Source organism: Calonectris borealis, chromosome Z, assembly GCF_964195595.1.
Source record: "Calonectris borealis chromosome Z, bCalBor7.hap1.2, whole genome shotgun sequence".
NCBI lineage: Eukaryota > Metazoa > Chordata > Aves > Procellariiformes > Procellariidae > Calonectris > Calonectris borealis.
Genome location: NC_134352.1, coordinates 29,435,127 through 29,459,714, shown reverse-complemented (window position 1 = coordinate 29,459,714; position 24,588 = coordinate 29,435,127). Strand labels below are relative to the sequence as shown.

The window sequence follows — 24,588 nt, the reverse complement described above, 5'->3', positions numbered from 1 at the left end:
TGTCGTTATCTCAACCCTTCGTGCCCCACGTTGGGCGCCAAAAAGGACTGTCGTGGTTTAACCCCAGCCAGCAAAAATAAACGCCACGCAGCCGCTCGATCACCCCCCCCGCGGTGGGATGGGGAAGAGAATTGGGAGGGCACAAGTAGGAAAGCTCCCGGGTTGAGATAAAAACAGTTTAATAATTGAAATAAAACTAAGTAGAACAGTAATAATAACAGTGAGAACAACAACAATAACAGAATACACAAAGCAGGCAATGCACAACAGAACCGCTCACCGACCGCCGACCGCGTGTCACGAACGGGGGGCGAGCCCCCCCACACACCTGGTTTTTATACTGAGCATGATGTCACATGGTATAGAATACCCCATTGGCCAGCTGGGTCCACCACCCCGGCTGTGCTCCCCCCTCCCGGTGCAAGCATCACCCAGCAACAGCCAAAGCATCAATGGGCCATCAACGCTCCTTTCACACCGAACCCAAAACACAGCGCACCCCCCAGGCTACTGGGAAGAAAGTTAACCCTGTCCCAGCTGGAACCAGGACAAGTGTAAACGACATAACCTGGTGCCAGAGATCTGGAAAGTACCCTTTAACCAATGGGTAGCAACAAAAGAAAAATGTCAAAAGCGGTTCGCATGGAAAGTAAAGCAAAACAATTACGAAACCTGGTGATTGGAACATTAGTAGTAGTGATGGTAGTCCCCGTGACCATGTACATACATCACATAGAGCCTAGGAAAAATATGTGGGTTACCTGGACAAACAAAACAGATCCATCTGCGTTTTGTTTGTCTCTTGCTACGGCAACTGAGCCTTTCAGAACCTGTTTGGTGGGCATGCCTGGTTTCTGGGTAGAAGAGTTTATGTGTTGCATGAACCTATCCGATCATGGTGAGTCTACACATAAACAATTACAATGGTTAAAAAACCATGTAAGCATGATACCACAAAATCATGGCATTTTAGATGAATGGCTCATGAATATTTTTAGAGACTTGCCACAATGGCTGATCGCTTTGATAAAAGAAGGCTTGCGTATATTGATTATCATCTTAATATTGTGTGTATGCTTTTGTATTGCTTTTAGTTGTATAAAAAAGGCTGTATCGAAAGTAGTAGATCAGGCTTGGATTGTTCAAAAACAAAAAGGGGAATTTGTGGAAGGATTTTTATTAAATAACGGACATCCCATGAACATTCCAAGCACTGAGGATTTGTTAACAACAGTATAAGGCAAAGGGTTGCTAAAGAGCAATTGTAGTTTTAGAGTCTCTGAAGCGACAGCAGAATAGGGAAAACAGGCTGAGGATTGTAACTATCAGTAGATTAGGTAACGGAATGCAGGCGCAGGAAGCTTTCGTGTGGACACCTGCTTTTGACCAATCTGTGTATATTAAGATTCGTGTGCTTGCTGACTGTAAACCAATAGAGGATTTGTAGGTGCGCGTGTTAGTGTGGCTGGCTTATAAAAGTAGCGCAGTATTTTGAAATAAACGAGAATGACCATACCCATATTGGGACTCATCATTACTCCGGGAACGCACTCCCACTCCGACCCCTGGTCACTCCGACACATTTGGGCTTTTAATATTTCGCTTCCCTTAGAAGGTACCAAATTTTCTGCACTACTTTCTTTCCACTGATTTTCACCTATTGCCTCTCTGAATTTACTCAAATGTACTGTCCCTGTGTCATATTCTTTTGTTTTGGTATTCTTTCTGTCTTAATATTTTTCTTTTTGTATCTTGAATTCTTACTTTCTCTTGCTTTCTGATGGTCTTTCACCTTCAGATTCTCAGCCAGACTCTGTTGGTTAACAGTCAAATCTAGGCAGGCTGCATCTCTGATTACTTTCTTTGCCCTTGGTATCAAAAGTTCATCCATTCTACGAACTTTTTGGAAAGTCTTTGCTCAATAATATTTTCCCCCAATAGGTGTCTGAATAATAAAAACTGTATGAACTAGATTAATCTGAGTAGCTCACACAAAATATTGTGTACCTATCTGATCTTTGAGTTGACTGATACCATTATTAGTGCCCTTGGACTCCAGCCAGTGCCCAGATCTGCTAAAAGTTTCTTTCAAAGTTTTATCTTCATAATATGAGAGGCCATATCTCTGTCTGGACTTCTTGATTTTTCTCTGTTTTAGATGTGAACTATTTCACTGAGTCTCCCTTGTGACAATTAAATCATTAGTATTATCATGTATGGAGATCTTTGGTGTCCTTTTCAGTTGTTTCCTGTATTTATGGTAATAATAAAAACAAATCTGTGATATTCAGCAAATTAGCTCTTTTTCCTTTTGCTCCCATTAATTACGTCTGGGCTGAATGTCTTTGAAAATTCCAACTGTAAAAGTGGCCTTTTCTTTGATCATAAATTTTTACTGGCCACACAGCAAAATGCACAATCATTTCTTTAGTCTTAACCTTCTTTGTGGAAATCAACAATCATAGTTGGAGTGAGATGAGAGAACTGCATGTGAATTAAATGAAAAATCTGTAGTACAGGAAGCCAACTTTTTTTATACCTTGCCTAGAGGAAAGAAGGATGAAGTCATTTTCACGCATTGCTTTCATTGGAGTTAGGACCTGCTGTTCAAAGAAGATATGTTAATAAAATCAATTAATGTCAATAAAATTTTTGCTATGCTGAAACTGTGAACCTGTAATTTCTAGTGAATTGGTGTAATTTCAGGTGATTGGAGAGGGTTCTATTTTGGAATAGGATTATTTCCAGTAGAGCAGATTTCAAATTTACTCATGTCTCTGTACAGATTAGACACAAATCTTTCTGCCAGTCTTTAGGTGGCTCACAATGTTACTACGGAAAGACTGAGGTGCTAAACAGGCAAGTTGGCAAGGTGCAAATATTAGACTTAATTAGTTTCCTGATCTCTTAACATTCTTCTCATCTTGGGTTTGGGGTTTTTTGGTTTGGTTTATTTTTGGCTGGCTGGCATTGATCTAGATTTCTTGATGGTTTCAAAGTGTAACAGGAAGGAAAGGAAAGGATAGTGGCAAAAGAAAGTGAGAGCATGCATTCAGCACATCTTGGACAATGTATGAAAGGATAGCATAATGTAACATTGTAGTAACAATGGTAACTTGTGATAACAAGATGGAGGAAGAGGGCATAGCCAAAATGAGTTTGGGGAGTATGTAAAAAGTAAAAAAACATATAAACTTCAAATTCTATAGATTTTAAACTTTTGATAGAGAATTGCTTATTTTCGTGAGTTAGGGGGCATATTGTCTTTTTCAGGTTGGATGATCATCTCTGCTAACAAAGAGGCAGTGATACATAGATAGTATAAATTACTTGTCCCTCAGTGGGGATGTTGTAGTACAAACAGTTCCTGAGAGATTAGAACAGGTTGGAGGTTAAGCTATGCAACGGCTGGTAAGTGGGAGGGGGAATTAAAAAAAAAGAGAGTACTTATATGCTAATATAAAGGATATGTTGTTTTGGTTGTACAAACATCGTCACTTTAATTCAATTTCTAATATTCATTTCAGAATTAAAAGAAGACCTTTAACCTGAAACACCCACGTAAGATCAGAATACCAATAAGGAGAGAGAAGGGGTAGGGGAAAGCTTGGGAGCTTACTATAACTTTCTTTTCTGTAACATTCTCTTCTCCATTTTCATGACATACCAGTTTAACATACTTCATGTTTCCAATTTGTCTTTCCACTGCTTGGCTAGGATTCTCTCAACTTAAGAAAATAAAAACCACTTGCTCTCCTAAATTGTTGCTTATGAAATTTACAAGTTCAGTGTCAAAGTGATTGTTTACAGATGCAGGATCATGCTACTACTTACTTTGTAACTTAAGGAAGAAGATTTTAAAAATGTTCTCCATTTGCCATTTTCTTGTTATGTTATGATTGTTTTTTACAGATTACCAATGGAACACTAGATGTAAAAAAGTTGATGAAAACTTGGATTCTGCATAAAGGATTTCCTTTAGTCACTGTTGTCCGACAGGGAAAGATTATTTCTGTACAACAAGAGAAATTTTTGTATTGCGTGGAACCAGAAAATTGGACATCAGATGCAAGGTTACTACCTTCTCAATACTTTTCATCCATTAAAATCTACCTGCAGATAACTTCTTGTATCTTATACATCTTTCTCACTTGTATTCAGGGGTTCTAGTATTTTCTTTGAAGGCAGGTAGTACTAGAGAACTTGGCACAGAAATTCAGACATGTAGTATCTGCCTGAAGATCCATGTTTATTTCCACCCAAGCAACTGGTAAAAATCTATGGCATCCTTTGTAAGCTGAGTTTCTTACTTACATTTCCTGAAGCTTTTAAGCTTGGGATGATGAGTTGTGGTAAATAGTAGAATGAATTCTTCAGGTTTTTTAATACCAAAAGACAGATCTCACAGGTAAAGTTCTCTTTTAATTTCAGAAAGTTTTGTGTGATTAATGAGAAGCTGAAGAAAGGCAGGTTGCAGAAGTTTGCAGAAGTTACAGATACGTATGTCTTACTTTAGAGCCTCTGCTCCTTCCTGCCAAAATTCAGTGTACATCTTGGTCTTTGTTAGAGGAAAGCAGAGAAGCTAGAATCAAAGCTTTCTAGGCTTAAAAATGTTAAGATCCAGTAATGCTCGACAGAAAATGGCTGAATATATGAAAGGCAATATGCATTGCGCCAAAAACTAAAAGGAAGTACATATGCAAATGCTGAAGAAGCAAAGATGTGGCAGTTGCTAATTGTAAAAATTAATTTAATGCACATATGTCTTATATTATGAACCTTACTGTATTTTGTAACAAACCAAAATACGTAGGTTTGAATCCTTTTGAGATTTTGATGGTTTTATTCTGTTGTTTGAAGTCTTACCAGGAACTGAGTCCTTTGCATCATCTTGCAGAATCAGGCCTGTGAAAGGGCCTTGTCTCTTGAAATGTTGGAAGTTACAGGGCTTTGTTTTATTTTTGTGATGTCAAGGAAGGAGAGTGATGTGTGATTGAAAGGTAAGGGAAGAAGAGAAGGATTGTTAGGCTTAATTAGTCTTCTGTTTCTAGTCGATACCAATTTGGGGAGTGCATTAAAAGCTTTTGAAGAAGAGCGCTCTGTGTGAGTCATACACACAAGGGGTCCCTGTCAAAATTGGAATGCATATGTGCAACTTGTTTCATCTCACTCCAAGTTGTGTTTTCTCTAAATAGACAAGTCCTTATCATTATTATAAGCCACCTTAGCATTTATTCTTCTGGCTTGCAGTTCACTTGAGACAGTCTTTGTGGTATGCAATCAATTATGGTTTCTATTACCATGATTTGGAATTTGAGTCTTGTACTTGAATCAACATAAATTGTTTTTTTTTTAAAAAAAAAAAAACTTATAAAAGTTCAGGAAGACAGAACATTGGACTGAGGTGAAAATAATACTGGCTCAATTTCTGATACAGTCAGAGATTTCCTGTCCATATGACTTTGGACAAGCTACTTAGCATGCTGGAACTGAGGAAGAAGTACTAGGAAATATACTCCTTCAGAGGTCCATATTGGGACAAATACTGTTTAATATCTTCATCAATGACATAGACAGTGGGATCGAGTGCATGCTTAACAAATTTGCAGATGGCACCAAGCTGAGTGGTGCAGTTGACATGCCTGGGGGATGGGATGCCATTCAGAGGGACCTGGACAAGCTCGAGAAGTGGGCTTGTGTGAACCTCATGAGGTTCAACAAGGCCAAGTGCAAGGTCCTCCTGCACCTGGGTCGGGGCAACCCCCGCTATCAATACAGGCTGGGGGATGAAAGGATTGAGAGCAGCCCTGTGGAGAAGGATTGGTCGATGAAAAGCTGGACATGAGCCAGCAATGTGTGCCCGCAGCCCAGAAAGCCAACCATATCCTGGGCTGCATCAAAAGAAGCATGGCCAGCAGCTCGAGGGAGGTGATTCTGCCCCGCTACTGCACTCTGGTGAGACCCCACCTGGAGTATTGTATTCAGCTCTGGAGTCCTCGGTACAAGAAAGATGTGAACCTGTTGGAGCGGGTCCAGAGAAGGGCCACAAAAATGATCAGAGGGATGGAACACCTCTCCGATGAGGACAGGCTGAGAGAGTTGGGGTTTTTCAGCCTGGAGAAGAGAAGGGTCCGGGGAGACCTTATTGCAGACTTTCAATACTTAAACGAAAGATGGGGACAGACTTTTTAGTATGGCCTGTAGCAATAGCACAAGCGTAATGATTTTAAACTAAAGGAGGGTAGATTCAGACTAGGTATAAGGAAGAAATTTTTTATGATGAGGGTGGTGAAACACTGGAACAGGTTGCCCATAGAGGCTGGGGATGCCCCATCTCTGGAAACATTCAAGATCAGGTTAGACAGGGCTCTGAGCAATCTGATCTGGTTGAAGATGTCCCTGCTCTGCAATTAGCAGATTATCTTTAAAGGTCCCTTCCAACCGAAACCATTCTATGATTCTATGAAATTTTCCCACTTCTCAACATGGTAGGAACAAAAAAATAATTGCTGTACGTGCTGTATATGTATTCTTTTATCATATTTGGATTATATGAGTGAGAATTATACTTTATTATTTTATACAGCATGCGGTGGTTGTGATACTACTAATATATTTAAATGCTTAAATTAAAAAAAAAACAAAACAAATCCTTCAAGACAAATAATATGTGTATAATACGTCAGTAAACATTTGCTTTCCTTTGCAGTTATCTGTGGCATATTCCTCTCACCTACATAACTAGTAGCTGCAACTTTACCCATTGTACTAATGCGTATTTACTGGACCAAAAGGCAGGTATGTGACTCAAAACTTCGGTAGCAAGTTACTTAAGTGTTATAGATTACTAATCTTTCTGAGCACACACTTGCGTAAGATGTGAAGATGAAGACATACGTAGTACTGTTGTCCGAAAAGCGGATTCGTGCCCGGCGTGCAAGTAACCAATTCCACACGCTCAGGAGAGATATTGTTTTATTCAGGCCTGGGTCGCTCAGTGGACTTGCCACAAATCAAGAACACCTGGTCTAGTCACCTTTCTGTTTATATCCATGCTTCTCATACATATTTTAAATTTCTCTTTTACATATTCATTAAATTTCCAAGAACTAATTATAATATTACATCATCCTAGACACATGTGCACTGAAGTCTTTATGGTCTTCTTGAGGGTCTCGAGTGGTCTCTGGTGGTCGGCACGGTAGTGAACTCTTCATGAACTTATTTCCTCCTTTCCTTATAGGGTCACAATTTGTCCCTGAGCCATGCTTGGACCACGTTTGTTTATAGATTCCATAGCTAAAATTAATTATCACTAAATCTAACAATACCTCTAAAACACACAGTTTATAATTAATTACTACTCCACACAATTACAAACACACACCTGTTAGTTACCTAACTTCTAAGCAACAGATCTTCATTGTTTAAAATTTCAGAAGCAAACAATATAGAACCCACAACAAACTAAACTATCTATAACCATAGTGTTCTTAAATTAAAACATATACGTCTTGATCTCCTCCAATCAAACACCCACTCACTAGCTTCATCGTTCTGATTTCTTATTAACCGGTTTTTAACTCAGTTCTGGGCGAGGGCTATACACAGAACAATAACACTTTGAGGATTATAGTTGATTATGATTAACATTAACAGTACAAAATAATTACAGACATTTGAAGCCAAGCACTACTGGTGACGTCGTCATGAGATAGTTGGTTCCCTGTAGCGTTATATGTCCAATAAATGGCAGGAACTGGGGGCAGAAGCACAGGTTTGGAATTTGTAAAAGCATGGTCTCTTTTCATCCCAGTGCACACACAAAATCTCTCAAATTGCATGTCCTTTAGAGAGTGAGTAATGGGAGAGTTGCTCTGTCAGTGTGTACTGAGTTGTGAGGAAGTCACTTTCCACTGAAATATTATTTATTTTCTTTAATGGTATAAGAAAATATTGCATTTGGAACAGATTAAGTTTTTGAGAATGTTGTTGTAGACTTGAAACCCTCAGATCTTTTCACATGAACTCTCTGCTTTTGCTGCAGTGGCTAGTTTGAATCCTAAATTGCTAGTCTATGGGGGTTTTTTTATTCAGCCCTGTTTTTTCCCTTACCAAGTGAATAGTTACTCTACACTTTTATGTGGTATTGTGCTAAAATCACTTGGCTATCTCTGTCCACTGACATGAATAGTTTTTTGCATTTTATTGAAGCTGGTCTGACTCATTGTCTTATGTCTACTGATGTATTTTCTTCTTCCCCGTTAAACTTACTATTTAGTGCATTTAACTGGCAATTATTTTTAATTCATAAACCTATCTCACACCTTTACTTTTTGAAATAAAACTATACAAATTTAAAATCAAATTCTTAGAGCCCATCTTGACATTTTTACTGTTTACTGATTTTTACGAACTGCCAGCCCTCTAAAATTACTTTAGAAGTACTATAATTAAAGTAAATAATTTTGGTTTATGTCATTCTGACATTGGTTTTACAAAGCCTTCAAGTTATTCCAGGCTTTTTTCATTTGAGATGGAATTTTAGAAAAAAATATTATGAATTATCAGAATGGAAAAACAAAGCTGTTGAATTGAATGTGTTCTTGATCTTACTAGAACTAACAGGCAAGTAGCCTGATTTCATCATTTTTGTTTCACCTTAAATGGCCCTGTTGGTGGCCTCGTGTTCATCATACTAATTCCTCACCCACTATAGAAACTTGGATGTGGAGGATATGAGAGTAAGAGAGATATACAAAAGAATTTGGGGTAGAATATTTACTAAATTTCGAAGGCATTGTAGGTGCTTTGCAAAGTGATGTTTTTGGCAGTAGTTATAGAATCAACTGAAATGAAGAACTTTTTCCCAAAGCCTCTCTTCTTTCTCCAGTTGACTTTGAAACTAGAGTGTGACCTTTCATCTACTTAATGCTGTCTCCATTTCTCTATTTCTTTATATGATGTGGGTAACTGCTCCTTACATATATATATGAAAGTGGGCCGAGAGGAGACAGGGTTATTTGAAAGGAGGACTGGACAGGAGAAAAATTGCTGCACCTAGTAATTAACTGCATAGCTACAACTCGGGACAGATTGTGATACTGTTCATTCAATGAGATGTAGCAGGAAGGAGGAAGAAGTACAACCTGGAATTCTGGACCCTTCCCGTGGAACCTTTGTATTGGCTATTCCTTCGTCATAGTAGGGGGAACTAGTGGGTGGAAAAGGATTTATTGACTCTCTGGAACCAGTCTACTTCAAAGATTTGGATTTGAATGAACAGTTGTTAAGTTTGTTTCTGCTGCTAACTGATTGTCCATTAGCTGTCATTGAACTTCCAGAAGAGGTGGAATGGATAAAATTCAATGTGGACATGAATGGCTATTACATAGTACACTATGCTGAAGACTGGAAAACGCTGATTGACCTGTTGAAAAAAAACCATACTGCTTTGAGTCCTAAAGACAGAGCCAATTTGATCAACAGTATCTTCAACCTTGCAGGGTAAGACTTTTCTATTGGAAAACAAAGATAATATGTGTTTAAAGTTTTTTCCAACTCAAAGAAGATCAGACTTAGATTCTAGAGATGACTGCTTCGGAGAAGTTTTAATTCAGTCTTCATTAGCCTGTTGAAACTCTTCACCATTCACTAATTTTTTTTTTAAATTATTTCACTGGTGCTCCAATAGTGGTATTAGATGTTATCTCCTTGTTCTTTATAGCAGCATCCATTTATTTGCATCACAAAGAGGCACATGATAGCTTCCATTTCTGGAAGACACAGTTTTCTTTAGAGTCTGATAATCTGCTTAGCAGACTGTTTTCCTGTACTCTGTCAATGAGTGCTGCACTTTAGAGAAGTAAGCTATTTGCCTCTCAAAATTTTACTGGCTCCCTCTCTTCTCTTTAACCACTGCCGTCAGAGCAGGTAAGGCTGAGCATTCTGGATGGCCTCTTTTGACAGCTGCTTCCTGTATACTGAGTACCCTCATTTATGATAAATCTTTTCAGACATCATTTTCACACTATTTTCATTTTTGTTAATTGAAGGCATGTTAGTGGCCATTGTTGCTTTGTTGCTATCTTACTAGTGTTATAATATAAAAATCTCTACATCTAAAGTGTTTCTTATGTTACTCCCTCTGTTAACCTATCCCTCTGTTAATGTAATGGAAAGCATCACTTCTGATCTTGTTTCAGGGAGTGTTTTTGTTATGGAAGCCATTTTAATGTTTGTGTTCATTGTCCTATAGTCTAGGAAAAGAGTCTCTGGAAAAGGCCTTTGAGCTGATTGATTACCTTAACAAAGAGAGCAGCACGGCACCTCTCACTCAAGCTTTGTTTCAGCTGAGTCTTATATACAGCCTTTTAGAGAAAAAAGGTGAACAAGAACTAGCAGCACGAGTCATGGTATGTCTTAGTTTTCTCTAAATTATAATTTGAAATAATTAGCTGTAATGTTCTTTATAGCTACATTCTCTTTTTAAATGTTGACTGTTGAACATACTCAGTAATCTCACTAAGTTGGATGGGGATTCTAGATAGTTGCCAGTCTTGCCTGCTTTTGTTAAGTAGTAATGATCTCTTACTGAAATGCTAAATATTTTTGATTGACTCCCTGTCCTCCCCCTCCATCCCTGGCAATGATTTGTAGAGAGTCTAATGCAGAGGGAACACAGTGGTGTCTGGGGATTTGCTATAGTGGCTATAAAGAGCAATGTAATACAGATATGTAATTAAACAGAGTCCATGACATTTTTCAAGTACAGAAAAGTTATTTCCAAAATTATTAGAGTGGCTGGAGATCATAGATCTAATTGCTTTGTATAGAGGCAGTGGGAAGAAAAGAATACTTTCTGTAAAAATAGGAACACATGAATGGTTGTCATTGTCCCATTCCAGCTGTATGATAGATTAACACGATATAGTGCTACAGACTTAGCAATGAAATCAACATCGTAGCCTCATTTCTTGCTGAGGAAATTACTTTCATTTCTCTGTTTACCTTCATATTATGAAGCCTCCTCTCTATATTCATCTATAGGTTTAAAATGATCCTTGCTGCTTTACATTGTAGAACATCAGCAAAGGGATTTCGTCTAGAAGGAAAATTTTTAAATGATTAGGTAAAATAGCAGATGTTTTCCTTTACACTAGGTAAGGGTAACTATGAGTGCTTAAGGAAACTTACAAGAAACAAAAAACCACTACTATAATAATTTTCCTTATTTAGTATTTATTCAAAGGTTTTACAGATCTGCTGTGATAAACAGCCCAAGCTATAGTTTGCAATGCAGTGTCTATGAGGTTATATTTAAGGTCAAGTGTTTCAGCTGAGATGTAGTAGCTGGTCAGGCACCTAGCTGTGGTTTTGGCAAGCTACAAAACATGAAGGGTGTTCAGCCTATAGATAAAGGTTGATTTGTTTGTTTGTGCTGAACTAAGGTGTGTTAACTGTCGATCGAGGTAAAAGCAATTAAACATACAGGAGTTGTAGTTAGTTGAGATAGTAAGCTGACTACATATAAGTATGAACGGTAGCTCAAAGAGTAGTCTTCAGCTTCCTTGTGCAATTTAAGATGCAGACCTGGCCCATCTTTCAGATCTATGTGGTATCTGATATTCATACAGATTCATACAGATAAGATATGGTATATGTAAATTGGAATAGGTAGATGAAAAACTGCTATGTTTAACTTCCATAGTCTTAAGACTTAACTTTTTTTTCTTTTTTTAAACTAATTTTGTATATAGAAAATCCTCTTGGGAAGAATTAGCTATTGCTAATAATTTTTCCTCCTATAGCATAGAATAGAGCACTTGTTTGGAGATAAAATTGATCAACAGCATTGGACAGATGATGGGACCCTGTCTGAACGAGAGCTCCGGTCAACGCTGCTAGCTTTTGCCTGCACCCATGATATAAGAAACTGTAGAACAACTGCCACTGAGATGTTTGGGAAGTGGATGAAGTCTAATGGAACAATGAGGTACCACAAAAACTGGTCTTCCCCTTCTTTTATCTACCTGTTTTCCCATTATCTTGCCACCATTGTTTTGGGGGGAAAAAAAACAAACAAAACAACCAAACAAAAATACCCCACACCACCAACAACTGAATATTGATAAAGCACGTCATTCTGTCTTTTACTGTTGCTCATATAAAATTAACTGCTGTTTTAAGATGAGAGGGACAACTGTGCTAGAATTTAAGACTTCGCAGTCTCATTAAGTGTGACTGCAAAACAAGCCACAAATTGCTTTCCTAAGCTGCATGCTCAAGGATGATTACTTATTAGCAATGTCAAAGCATACCTTTTTATCTTGCAGAATTCATTCTGCTCTGGATTCATGTGCATTTTGAGCCATAGAAAATTACTCAGATTTTTGTACAATTTACTGTACTTTCATGTGACTAATATGACTTGCTTTTTCCCAATGACTTAAAGAATTAGACTGGCGTGAATTCAGTTCAGCAAACTTTAAATTGCTACAGTATTGAATTGCTCAAAAGAGAGACATCTCTTTCAAGCTAATCTTTTCATTTTGTGACTTTTCTTCCTTCTTTTCTCAGATGAGCATTTTTATGTCCCCCTTTTTTTTATTTGTTTGGTTTTTTTTGTTGTTGTTTGGTTTTGGTTTTGGTTTTGTTTTTCCCTGTAGTCTGCCTAGTGATGTTATGAAAGCCATATTTACAGCTGGAGCCAAATCTAGTGATGGCTGGGAATTCCTCCTAAAGATGTACTCCTCTTCAGTTTCTCAAGCAGAGAAAAGCAAAATGATTGAAGCCTTGGCCAGCACAGAAGATGTCAGAAAGCTGATCTGGTATGAAGGAGCCAAAAAGTTGTATGCTGTGTAAATTAAAAGCATTAAAATCTTCTTTGAAAAAATGTATTGTCTTTTTTATATTGTTGAAAAAAATTCTGATTGCTAAAGAAAATCTATCCAACACCTCCCTATAGACCAAATCTCAGTACTGTATGGAGGACACCAATGTTGTCCTGCTAGGTGATTTTGTTACAGGTTTCCTCTACTAACTTTTCAATGTATTACATTTTCTTTTACAAGTTGTTACTGTTTACAAGTTGTTACATTTTCTTTTACAAGTTGTTTACTTCATCTTTTCCAACAACAATGAAAATTCAGGTACTTGGTTTAAAGCTCAGGTCACTCTGATACTTGGAAACTAAAGCTAAGTAAGTACAGTGGTTATAAAATGGAGCACCGGTGTGTTCCAGATGCCAGAAGTTGTTTGTTGTTTGATCTATTATATAATCTTTTCCATCTAATTCAGTAATATCAGGAGAATCGTGAAGATACGAATAGATGTTTTTTCCTGTTGCTTTTCATATGCTTTGTCTTTTAGGTTAATGCAGAATAGCCTTGAAGGAAAAGTCATCAGGGCACAGGAGCTTTCACCTATCATAGCAACTGCTAGCCAGAGTTTGCCTGGATATTTGCTGGCCTGGGACTTTGTCAAAGAGAACTGGGAAAAGCTTACACGGAAGTAAGGCTTTTGATGTAGCCGAAACTTCACACTCACAGTGGCAAAAGCACCTGTTTGTTTCTTTCAAGCACAAGATAATTAATAGTTGGATTCATATAAGAAGATTTGTATTAAAATTGTAAAGCCTGTTTTAAAATCTGATTTTACAAAAATAACTTGGAATATAAACTTTGAAGTCTCACCAATAGTTGATGGGACTTTGGAACCTTCTAGAGCCTCACAGTAATTCTAAAAAATCTTTATCTGAATTTCTGTTAAAGGGATGCTGTCTCCAAGATGCTTGCTGCAGATGCCGAATATTTTTGTGGATCAAATGCATTCAAAAGGAGACCCAGGGAATTCATTCAGCATTTATTTTTTCTGTCTTTTTACAGCAATCCCAAAACCAAATAACCAAAAAATCCCACTTGCCTTAGAAATACATGTTCTCCTTAGCTGGCCTTGAAGGGTACCCAGCAGGAGAGCTGTCAAAAAGCTAACAGTACACGGAAAACTGTATTTCTAAATCCTAGTTTTAATTTGGAACAGTTTCACATTGCTAAAAAAGCTTCTTCTGGAAAAAATTTCTGCTCTAGCAAGCTCTTAATAAGCAATATTACAAAATTACTTTGCTTGAAATGAAATCTGGTTGCAAATTCAATTACTGTAGAGTTTTGGAATACATACCACAAATACAGTTCTTGGTATTCAGTGTGTGGTGTCCTTAGTTCTTTACTCTTTGAGCTGTGATAGAAGTTTGCAAATTTTCCATGTCTTTTGCTCTGAAGTTCAATTTTTAGAGGGATTAGGGAACTAGAGGCTTGGACTTCTAAGGCCTTGTATCTTTTTCAAAAAATGAGATATGTAAACTTGCATTTAAGTGCTTTTAATGATTTCCAAACTACTAAAACAAAAATTACAAATAAGATATGGACATATACTGAACCTGCGTCTTAAAGCGTCTCCTAGTTAAAAATAACTTCTTTGTTTGTATTTTAGGTTTCACCTAGGCTCATATACTATCCAGAATATCATTAGCTGGTCAACTTCTCAGTTTGCAACGAAAGTGCATCTACTTGAGGTTGGTGGCTTAATCTACTAGAAAGGGGTATATTCTACTGCCAATGCTGTTTTCATTTAATTGTGGGATGAGGAAAACACAGGTCATTTCTGTCCTTGAGGCCCTTTTGCAAGGATATGTAGCTATTGCTTTCCCTATTTTACACACAGGAAATATTTACATAAACGTATAATAATGTAAATGTGTTGAAAATTACATACTGAGTCTGTGGCAGAGTTGTGTATAGAGTTGAACCCAGTTACTTGTTCATACTCTTTTGTTTTCCTGTTCACTGGAACACTCTGTCTCCCGAAGTAATGATTTGGTCTAGATAGAATTTTGGTGTAGATTTTGTAACCAGGCTATGCTTTCTGCATTTTCGGAATATGATGGAGCACCATAAAAATTTCTTCATGTTATTTTTGCTATCAACAATCCCAAGGAGCTATTTTGGAGATTGAGTATCAGTTAAGATCCAGTTAACAGCCATTAGAAATCTCTGTTGTCTTCCCTAAAAAGACCTTGAAGTTAATGTGTCAAGAATGGTTTATGGTTTAGTCTAATGTTTTCGTTCAGATAATTTGGTAGAGATAGTTTTTTACAGTTTGATCTGTAGTATTTTAAGTGTTAGCATTGACAGTTATAATGATGAGTGAATGGGGGTCATTCCCGAGCACTCAAGACGGTTGCTTGCAACAATCAGTTCTTTGTCACAGAAGGAGACTCTTTTTCTAGAACTTTGAGTGTTCTGTGATTCTCTGTGATATGGTAAGTGAATGTCTGTTTATTGCTGAAATAATTTATTGAAACCAAATGAGTTATTGCTGCAGTTTCCATGAAAAATGCTTTCCTTGTATTTTGGGAACTCCTTTGAGAGGTTTGCTTACTGCATAGATACAAATGATTTTCAGGGATGGATTTCTTGCAACATATATGTAGCCTTTGCTTCTGAACCTATTTGTGCGGCCAGTGTTGATTTTAATTAAAATTTTCTTTTTCCTTCTTTTCTCTTGCTGTGCAGGTGAAGTCATTTTTTGAGTCAAAATCAGAGGAGAGTTCTAAACTGCGTTGCGTAAAAGAGGCAATTGACACAATTCAGCTCAATATCCAGTGGATGGAGAGGAACTTAGCAAAGCTACAAGAACTGCTGTAGTGCACTTAATGCTGTGGTGTGTCAGCCATTTAGGAGCTCTGTGGGCAGTTGCTATGTTTCTTTTGCAAAAGCCAGGGTGAAACCAGGCATCACTGCAACATTGTTTGCACTATTAAGGAGTCTAGATAGCTCAGGGCATGTCTCGGATAAATTTTTATTTTCCTTGGAGCATTTATGAGTAAGATCTAAGTATTTATTCTAAAACTGTTTTCATCTATAGACCAAACATCTGCACAAATGATTAAATATAATTTTATATTTGAAACATACACCCTTTCATTTGGAGTTGTGTTGTAGTTTCTTAGCAGTGGGTTAGTATTGACAGATAGGGTCAGAAAGAAAGAAAGAGGTACTGTGAACTGTTACTTCTTTGCGGACTGCTCATTGAGCAGTAGATTTTTTAATGCAAAACTGTAGGTGGTTTCCACATTTGTAGATACAGAAACTGTTGTGAAACAAAATCATACTTCAGATACCTAAGCAATAGTGGATCTTGTAAAGTACACCAGTTTAAGGCGAAATAAATAAGGTTCCAATTTGATTTAAGTTTGGATTTTTTTTGTTTTCACAGTATTCTTTAGGAATTGCACAAAAAAAAAAGAATAATATCTCCTGCTAATAATATACACTTCGATGTATAAAGTGGCTGGGTAGTAGTATGGAAAAGAAAAACCAGACAGCAAAACCAAGTGTTTTAGAGATGGCATTTCCAGAAACACTGATGTGACATTGGAATTTTTACTCTGAATTTATTAGACATTTTTGAGAATCTCTTCATTATCATTGGACTTTAACTGATTTTGCTGTATTGATCTCTGAACAATTGTGCAAAATTGCATTTTTACAGGTTGGTTTATCTGTTAAACTGACTACTGATTTATGCCCTTTTGACTACTGATTTTTAATTTCACCACTTGTTGCAGAGGGTCTGCAATTAATAGATATGTCAGCCACTTCATTTGGGTAAACTTCTGGTTTTTCCTTGCCTGACAACTCACATATCACAGTATGAGTATGAACATTGCTCACTCTTTACAACATTAGCTTTAGGAAAGCTTCTCATTTAGATTTTAATGATTTGTTTTTCTGCTGTTGTGAAAAATCTTGTGAGACAAATCTTCAAAGTCTTTTAAAGAAAAGGATCTAAAATCCTAATGTGCTGCATTAGAAAGGTGAAATACCTATGGTACGATCTGCAGCTCTTTTAAAAGCAGTGAAAAAGGCCATTTTTGAGGTATAGCATATATATAAAATACATGCAAGACTAAACATACCTTTTTATCTGGAAATCTGTTCTATTCATTTCATTACCCATGCACCTTTTGTGGATTCATGCAAGCAGATCCGGACCTGTTGTTGTCTTATCATCATCCAATTATGTGTTCAGTTATAAAATACGATGAAAGCAGTAACAATTAAAAGTTGTACTATTTTAATTAAACTAATTTAATTTCAGCTACGGTAAATTCTGAAGAATAGTTTGAATTAGAGTTAAATTAATGGACTTAAAAATTTGTCACGGCGTAATTCGAATTGAATGCTTTCATTTATGAAACTACAGCATTGGCTGTTTGTTCGGTTAGCAAAAATTGTAAGCTATGATTGCTTAAGCCATACCATACTTTTCCCATCTTTTCAGAATATCTGTCAAAACTCCTGGAAAAGAAATTCCTCATTTTCCAGCTCACATTAGAATTGCAGATGTCATTTTTAACCTTGATATTATCAGAGAGAATGCTACACCTTAAGAGTGTGCAAATACTTGTTTGCCCAAAAGGCCCAGAAATGAATAATTTTTACATGCACTGAAGAAGGAACGGGCAGTATGAGCATTGAAAATAACTCATACTTCCTTATAAGTTATGGAATTAGAATTGTAATTAGGTATGTTCTTGGAAATTTTGTACTGCCATATGTTGCAGCTTCATTTCCTCCTTTATTTTAAGCGCTTGGAATCTCTACAGAAATATTAGTTCCATCTTTGCATATTTGTGTGTGTGTGTATATATATATGTCATCTCTTTTTCTTTCTAGTCACTTCTTCATATTAAATGAGAAGTCAGTACTAAAGTTTCACTTTTCTATCCCTTCTATCCCCTCACATGTATTTTACCTCATCCCTGACTGCAGTATTGAGGCATATAAAATTTAAAATGGAAACTGTGGAGGAAGATTCTATCTTCCTGCTGATTTCTGCTGTGGAAATTAAAAAATTTACTGTTTTATTCAAATGCTTTAATGATGCTTATGAGGAAATAGCATGGAGCTGAGTTTTAGACAGCAAACTATACCATGAAAATCTGGAAAGTTGGGGAGGTTGTGAAGGGATTATTGAATAATTTTTCGTTTTACTATTTTTTGCTTATGCATACTTTTGGTATGTCAGTTGTAGAGTTTTTAAAATTATTTTTCTGTCATGGAGTCTCCAACCATATTAAAAATTGTGCTGGAGTCCTTCTTCCGTGAGAAATGCTTAAATATATGCCTACCTCTTCAAGTATATTGGGAACTGATGAAGATTGGAATGGCTAAGACCTGGTGCAGGACAGACAGCCATTGCTGACAAGGCTCCATTTTGGACATGGGCTTAGGATAGGGTGAGGGTCAGGAAAATGGTTAGGGTTTGGTGCAAGACAAAGTGTATAGCCCTAGTGGTAGGGGAGCCGTGAAAAGACTGCCAAGGGAGAGTGAGGGCTACCAAAAGCTTTCAGTCCTGGGCACTTTTTCTTGGGAGCCATAGCTGGCAGTGTCCCTGTTGGACCTGGGGTCTGGCTAGGGTTAGGGTTAGGGTGAGGCTTAGACATAGATGCAGGACAAAGAGCAGAGTCCCATTGTTTGTGGGACTTGAAGGGGCTGCCAAAGGAAGGAGTGGGCTGCCAAAGCTTTCAGTCCTGACCACTTTTTCCTGGGAGCCATTGCTGGCAAGGTTCTCTTTTGGACGTGGGCTTAGAGTAGGGTGAGGGTCAGGAAGAGGGCTAGAGTTAGGTGCAAGACAAAGAGCAGAGCCCCAGTGTAGGGGAGCGTGGGGGCGAAAAAGCTGCCAAGGTGAGGTGAGGGCTGCCAAAATCTTCCAGTCCTGCCCACTTTTGCATAAGAGCCATAGAGCGTGGGACGTCCCATTATACCTGGGTTCTAATGAGGGTTAGTGCACGGATAAACCTTAGCCATAGCTGCAGGACAAAGAGCAGAGCCCCAGTGTTTGTGGGGCTGTGAAGGAACAGCCAAGGGAGGATGAGCGCAGTCAAAATCTTTCAGTCCTGGCCATTTCTGTGTGGGAGTCATAGGGCATTTTTTCATGGGAGCCATAGCTGGCGGCATCCCTGTTGGACCTGGGGTCTGTTAAGTGTTAGGGCAAGGGTGAGAATTAGCTATAGGTGCAAGACAGGGGGCGGAACCTCAGTATTTGTGGGGCTGTGAAGGAGTGCCTGTCCCGATCCAATATCGGGGGAGGTTTCGATGTGATCCCAAGAGCAAGATTAAGACACAAATGAGATCAAATGCCGTATGTCTTAAACAACTTTTATTATCAAAAGTAAAAGTTAGTAGCGATACTGTATGTCCTAAACAACTTCTATTATCAAAAGTAAAAGTTAGTAGCGATAGGATAGATTAGAATAAAGATAGACATCAAGCAAGCATTTGGGATAGAGTTGCAAGAATAGTCACCACCATGGACCCGCGACGTCTCAGAGTCCAAGTCTTTTAGTGCTTCGGTAGTGAGCAGTCACTCCAGGGTCCATGGTGGGCGATCTCTCTGGGGTCAGTGGTGGTCGATCGCACCAGGGGTTGTCTTGTCAGTCCCCTTTATTCCTGTTCCAGGGCTGCAGTTTCCATGGCAACGGTACATTGCCACATTCCTAGACATCACGGAGTCTTGCTCAGAGCGCAGCCCCTGCAAACCGGAGGCCTCCATGGCCTTGCAGCTGCTCTTGTTAGATAAGCAATCTTTGAGGCAAATGCCAGGACTCACTGACAAACTCACTCACACCACCCCATGGCTCAAAGATTGCATCAGGACTCATGGTGGTTTTGAGAAAATATAGTGTCCCGATCCGATGTGGGGAATGTCCCGATCCGATGTCAGGGGAGGTTTCGATATGATCCCAAGAGCGAGATTAAGACACAAAACGAGATCAAATGCCATATACCCAAAACAGCAACTTTTAATATCAAAAGTAGAAAATTAGTAGCGATAGGATAGAATAGAGTAAAAAGACAGAAGTCAAGCAGGCATTCAGGATAGATTTGCAAGAATAGTCACCACCATGGATCCGTGGCGTCCCGGGGGGTCCAAGTCTCTCGGTGTTCCGGCGGTGGGCAGTCGCTCCGGGGTCTGCGGTGTTTCGGTGGGGTCGGCAATCGCAGCAGGGTCCTCTTGGCAGTCCCTTTTATTCTCGTTCGAGGGCTGCAGTTTCCATGGCAACGACACGTCTCCGCATTCCTGAGTCTTGACTGTCCAAGCACGTGCCAGCCGGAGATCTTTCACACCTTGCTAGCCGGAGATCTCTGTGGCCTTGCAGCCATTCTTATCATATTCAGCAGCCAAAGGAACCCTCACCCAGATAAGCAGTCTTTGAGACAAAAGTTCTATAATTCAGTCTTTCACACCACCCCGTGGCTCAAAGATTGCTTCAGAACCCATGGCGGTTTTGAGAAAGATAGTTATGTAGAAAAGGCTAGAAAAAAGCAATTCATACAATCTGCACTACTGACGGCATGGTTCGACGCACAGCGCGTATTTGTTTAACACCATCAGGTGAAATGGTGGTTACAAATTGCATATTGGTTACAACACATTGAACTAACTGTATAAAACATGGAATAACACATGGTAAGAACAATAACATGGCAAAACTACATAACAAATAAAATAAAACTCGCTTAACCCATGGGCCGCCTGGGAGCCAGGAAAACAAGTCAACATCCCAGCCTTTCCATGTCTGGACAGGAACATGGGCCAATTTTCGTATTCCTGCGGTAATTTGTTTAACAATTTTACCGCTGTCATCAATTTTTAAGCAACAGTTGGAATCATTCAGTTTACTACAGACACCCCCTTCTTCAGCTAGCAGGTAATCGAGAACCATGCGGTGTTGGAATATCGCTGTTCGCATTTGCGTAGCCTGGTCTGCTAATAGATCCAGGGCACAGGCCGTCTTGTTAGTAATGATTTCTAGGACAGCTTGCAACCGAATAATGTGATTTAAATTATAGATAGGTTCTCGAGCACCGTTAATCCACTCGTTGGGGTTCCAGGTGGCAGGTCCATAATGCTAGATTATACGCTGAGGGGTCCACTCATCTTTACCCCAGGTTTGACCACTTCCACCTGTTATAGAGGTATCAATGGACCGCCGATATCAATTGAGATCATCATATAACTTAACACCCAAACCGTCACCTTCATCCTCTGGGAGCAAAAAGAACAAGGGCCGAATTAGCCCCACATAACACACCCCAGTCCATTTTTTGGGCAATTGCTTGTATGCATGTTGTCCACAGATCTAATAATGACCTTTCATTGCCCAGGCACCATTTTCAAACAGACCTGTGGGGGATCGTGGTAATTGGAAATATGTGGTATTGTCTGCTCCGAGTGGATGGTTTAACGGTATGGGTACGTTGTCGCCAAGTATCTTGTAAATGGAACAGGACCAAGCACCCGTATCATTACGCCAGGAACATTTTTCAGCAACACCGGTAATATTTTTCATGCGATTGATCGGAGACCAATAGGAAGGAAATATTTTCCGGTGTCAGGTCTCATTCACCCAGGCCCATCCCAGCTCACGAGGTACAAAAGGTTCATTATTGTAGGTAAGCGTTGTCTTACAGCCCTCAATGAAGCAATGGTTTCCATATGTATAGGTCCAATTACATTTGCTATTTCCTACAAAAACACCACCCTCCTGTGTTCGATTTAGACAATATTCACCGCGGGTCAGGTATTGTATTGTCCAAGGTCGCGTATCCTCGCTCCAATAGGAATCATTTTTGATCTCACTGTAATTACTCACTAACCATTTAGGAGAAAGGGGATGGAAGTCCAGGGCCAACTTTCTAAACCCAGGGGTCCTCCACATACCCAACAATTAGTGAGGTTAAAGGTATCAGCTACTTGTTGACCTAAAACAATAAATTCATTTTGCCATGACACATCGAAAAGGGGGGCACAGGAGCCTCCCCAAACACCAAACACAGTAAAAATAATTAACCAAAACATTATTTTCAATGATATAACAAAACCATTCAGGTGATCCTCGGCTTCAGTTATTTCTTCTGGTTGGCTTCAGAGTCTCCACCTGAGAAAGAAAAGAAAGCAGACTCGGTTCATTTTAAGGAACCAGACAGATTGTTATTAGAAAGATGGAACAATCACCTCGTGTTAATCTTGTGTTCTTTCCCACGAGCATCTTTTGCCTTCCAGGCATGCTTATTTACTGGGGTTTCCAGTACCAGGGGTACGGCTCCCACAGTAGAGAGTTCAACCAAAACTGGTTGGCTGGGAAAATGTGATGGATCTTAAGATGATCAGGGCTGTATGGGACTGGTATAATGGTTGGGGCCTTCGGACAAAATGCAGTAATTTTCAGGCACCCATTTATGCCCCAACGACTGTTGACACTAGTCACTGCATCCCACAGCTGTTCGGCCCAGCCTGGCTTGTGTGGTTTAAGGAAGCGCTTCAGCAAGCCATTTGTTCTTTCCACAATCCCATTTGCCTGCAGGTAATACGGAGTATGATATACGCATGAAATTCCCTCCTGAGTTGCCCAGTCTTGGACTACTCTGGTTGTAAAGTGGGAACCATTATGTGATTGAATCAATTGCGGTTTGGGGAAGGTACCAAACCACTCCTTCAGAGCTTTTACCGTGTTTTCCCCCGTTGCTCTAGCAAATGCTTTGGTCTGGAGTAGCCGTGAACACTATCTCTACTCCAACCAATACATAATGCTTACCTTCTGATTTCTGGAAAGGGTCGATGTAGTCCACCTGCCAGGCTTCCCACAGGCCTTTCCCCTCCCTCAAGTGGAGAGGGTCATCCTCCAGGGGATGTCTTTCTAAGCGGGTATGACATTGTTCGCAAGTGGACACACAAGTCTTACATTCTTCTCTGGTAACTGGCCAACCTTGGGCTCGGGCCTCGCAATAGAGGTCCTTAGCCCCTGAGTGTTTCCTTTTCACATGTAGCCACTCTAGCAACCGTTCCCAATCTTCAGTTGTTTGGGTGTTCTAGGGGAGCCAATCCGGCTAGTTCATCAGCTTTGCCATTCCACTGACTTGCAGAAGTATCATCTTATTGGTGGGAAGCCACTCAGCCTACTGCAAATTTTCCTTGCCTAGCAATAGTTAGAATGTCTTGCCGTTTCTCCTTCTGCCACACAGGTATCCTATTGACTTCCCACTCGTTCTGTTCCCAAAATGGAAGCCATTCAGTACAACCCTTAAATACAGCGTAGGAATCAATATAAATATAGGCAGGAGAAGCGGATTGGGCCTGATGTTGAAAAACACTCCATACTGCAATTAGTTCCCCTACTTGAGCACTACCTTCCCCTTCATTAATTATTTGTTCATTAATGTCTACACGGAGTGCCACAGCTCGATATTTCCAGGTTTTTCCTTCCCGCTTGGAAGAAGCATCAGTAAACCAAACATTTTGTAACTGCCCAGAAAATGGAGGGGCCACTTGTGTTATGGGAGGGAATTCACTCATTTCCCTATCTGGGCCCATCTCCTCCTGAATGGTTAACATCTTTGTGGCTCCCTCGGATACCGTGAAGATGTCGCAGTAATGTTCTATCTGAGCATACAATTTTCAAAGAGAAGCTCTCTGGGCCACCCCATCAGGGAGTGGAGTTTCTGTCAAAACTGTTTTAATTACTTTAAATGGGCCTCTGAGCACTATTGGTTGTTGTCAGATAGTTCGTTCAGCCTCTCTCAAGGCTAAACTGACCACGAACAACCCCTTTTCCCAAGCTGTATATCTTTTTTCAGCATCTTTAAAACTGCGAGAATAGAATCCAATAGGTCGAGTGGGTCCTCCGGGGCCCTTTTGCCACAAATGTATCGATAGCCCAGTTTTGACAAATCCCCATTCGACATGGACTGGGTCTGTAGGGTGAATAGGACCCAGAGCTTCATGGGCAGTTGCTTCGTACACGAACAACTGCAATGCCTCTTCATGGGGCTCAGTCCATTCCCACTGCACCCCTTTTTGCAATAAGTCATGCAGGGGTCTTGCAATAATTGAAAAATCAGGAATGTGTTTTCTCCAAAACACGAGCAGTCCCAGCACATGCTGTAAGTCCTTTTTTGACTCTGGCATCTTAATCTGATCTAATGAGGAGAGGTTGTAGGTAGGAAACATGTCATTCCTCCCTTCCACCAGATCCCTAAAAACTTTACTTCACTCGAGGGTGTTTGTGTTTTCTCAGGCGGAATCTTCAGTCCCAAACTTTCCAGATGGGAAATTATATTATCTTGGGTTGTCTGAACCCTTTCTACCTTATCCCCTCCCACAAGAATATCATCAATATATTGGTAAATACTGACCCCCTTCTCTACCTGGATTCTTTCCATCTCCTGCGCAAATGCATGGTGGGCTAATGTTGGGGAATGCTTGTATCCCTGCGGGAGTCGGGTGAAAGTGAATTGCTGACCTTCCCAAGTAAAAGCAAAACGGTCTTAGTCCTCAGATTGTAGGGGGACGGTGAAAAACATGTCCTTAACATCCACCGTCGCCATGATCGGGTGGGCTCGTTCCTGGATTGTTACTATAAGCTCAGCAATATTCAGTACTGCGGCTGTCAATGGACCGGTGTTTGCATTAAGTCTACGATAATCCACAGTTAGCCTCCACTTGCCATTGGGTTTTCATACT

General features: G+C 39.5%; 1 protein-coding gene across 6 annotated transcripts in view; it reads left to right on the top strand.

Moving 5' to 3' along the window:
• Positions 1 to 18,162, top strand: part of LNPEP (leucyl and cystinyl aminopeptidase) — a 160,531-nt gene extending 142,369 nt beyond the window's left edge. For 3 of the 6 annotated variants that reach the window (XM_075137407.1, XM_075137406.1, XM_075137405.1), the window contains 9 exons: positions 3,913 to 4,073; positions 6,710 to 6,798; positions 9,327 to 9,507; positions 10,259 to 10,415; positions 11,811 to 11,995; positions 12,669 to 12,830; positions 13,372 to 13,512; positions 14,491 to 14,572; positions 15,573 to 18,162. In XM_075137407.1, the coding sequence (XP_074993508.1) occupies positions 3,913 to 4,073; positions 6,710 to 6,798; positions 9,327 to 9,507; positions 10,259 to 10,415; positions 11,811 to 11,995; positions 12,669 to 12,830; positions 13,372 to 13,512; positions 14,491 to 14,572; positions 15,573 to 15,704 (1,290 nt within the window). In that variant the 3' untranslated portion in view covers positions 15,705 to 18,162. The other 3 variants (XR_012670987.1, XM_075137408.1, XM_075137409.1) reach the window with 3 other exon arrangements.
• The last annotated feature ends 6,426 nt before the right edge of the window (positions 18,163 to 24,588 follow it).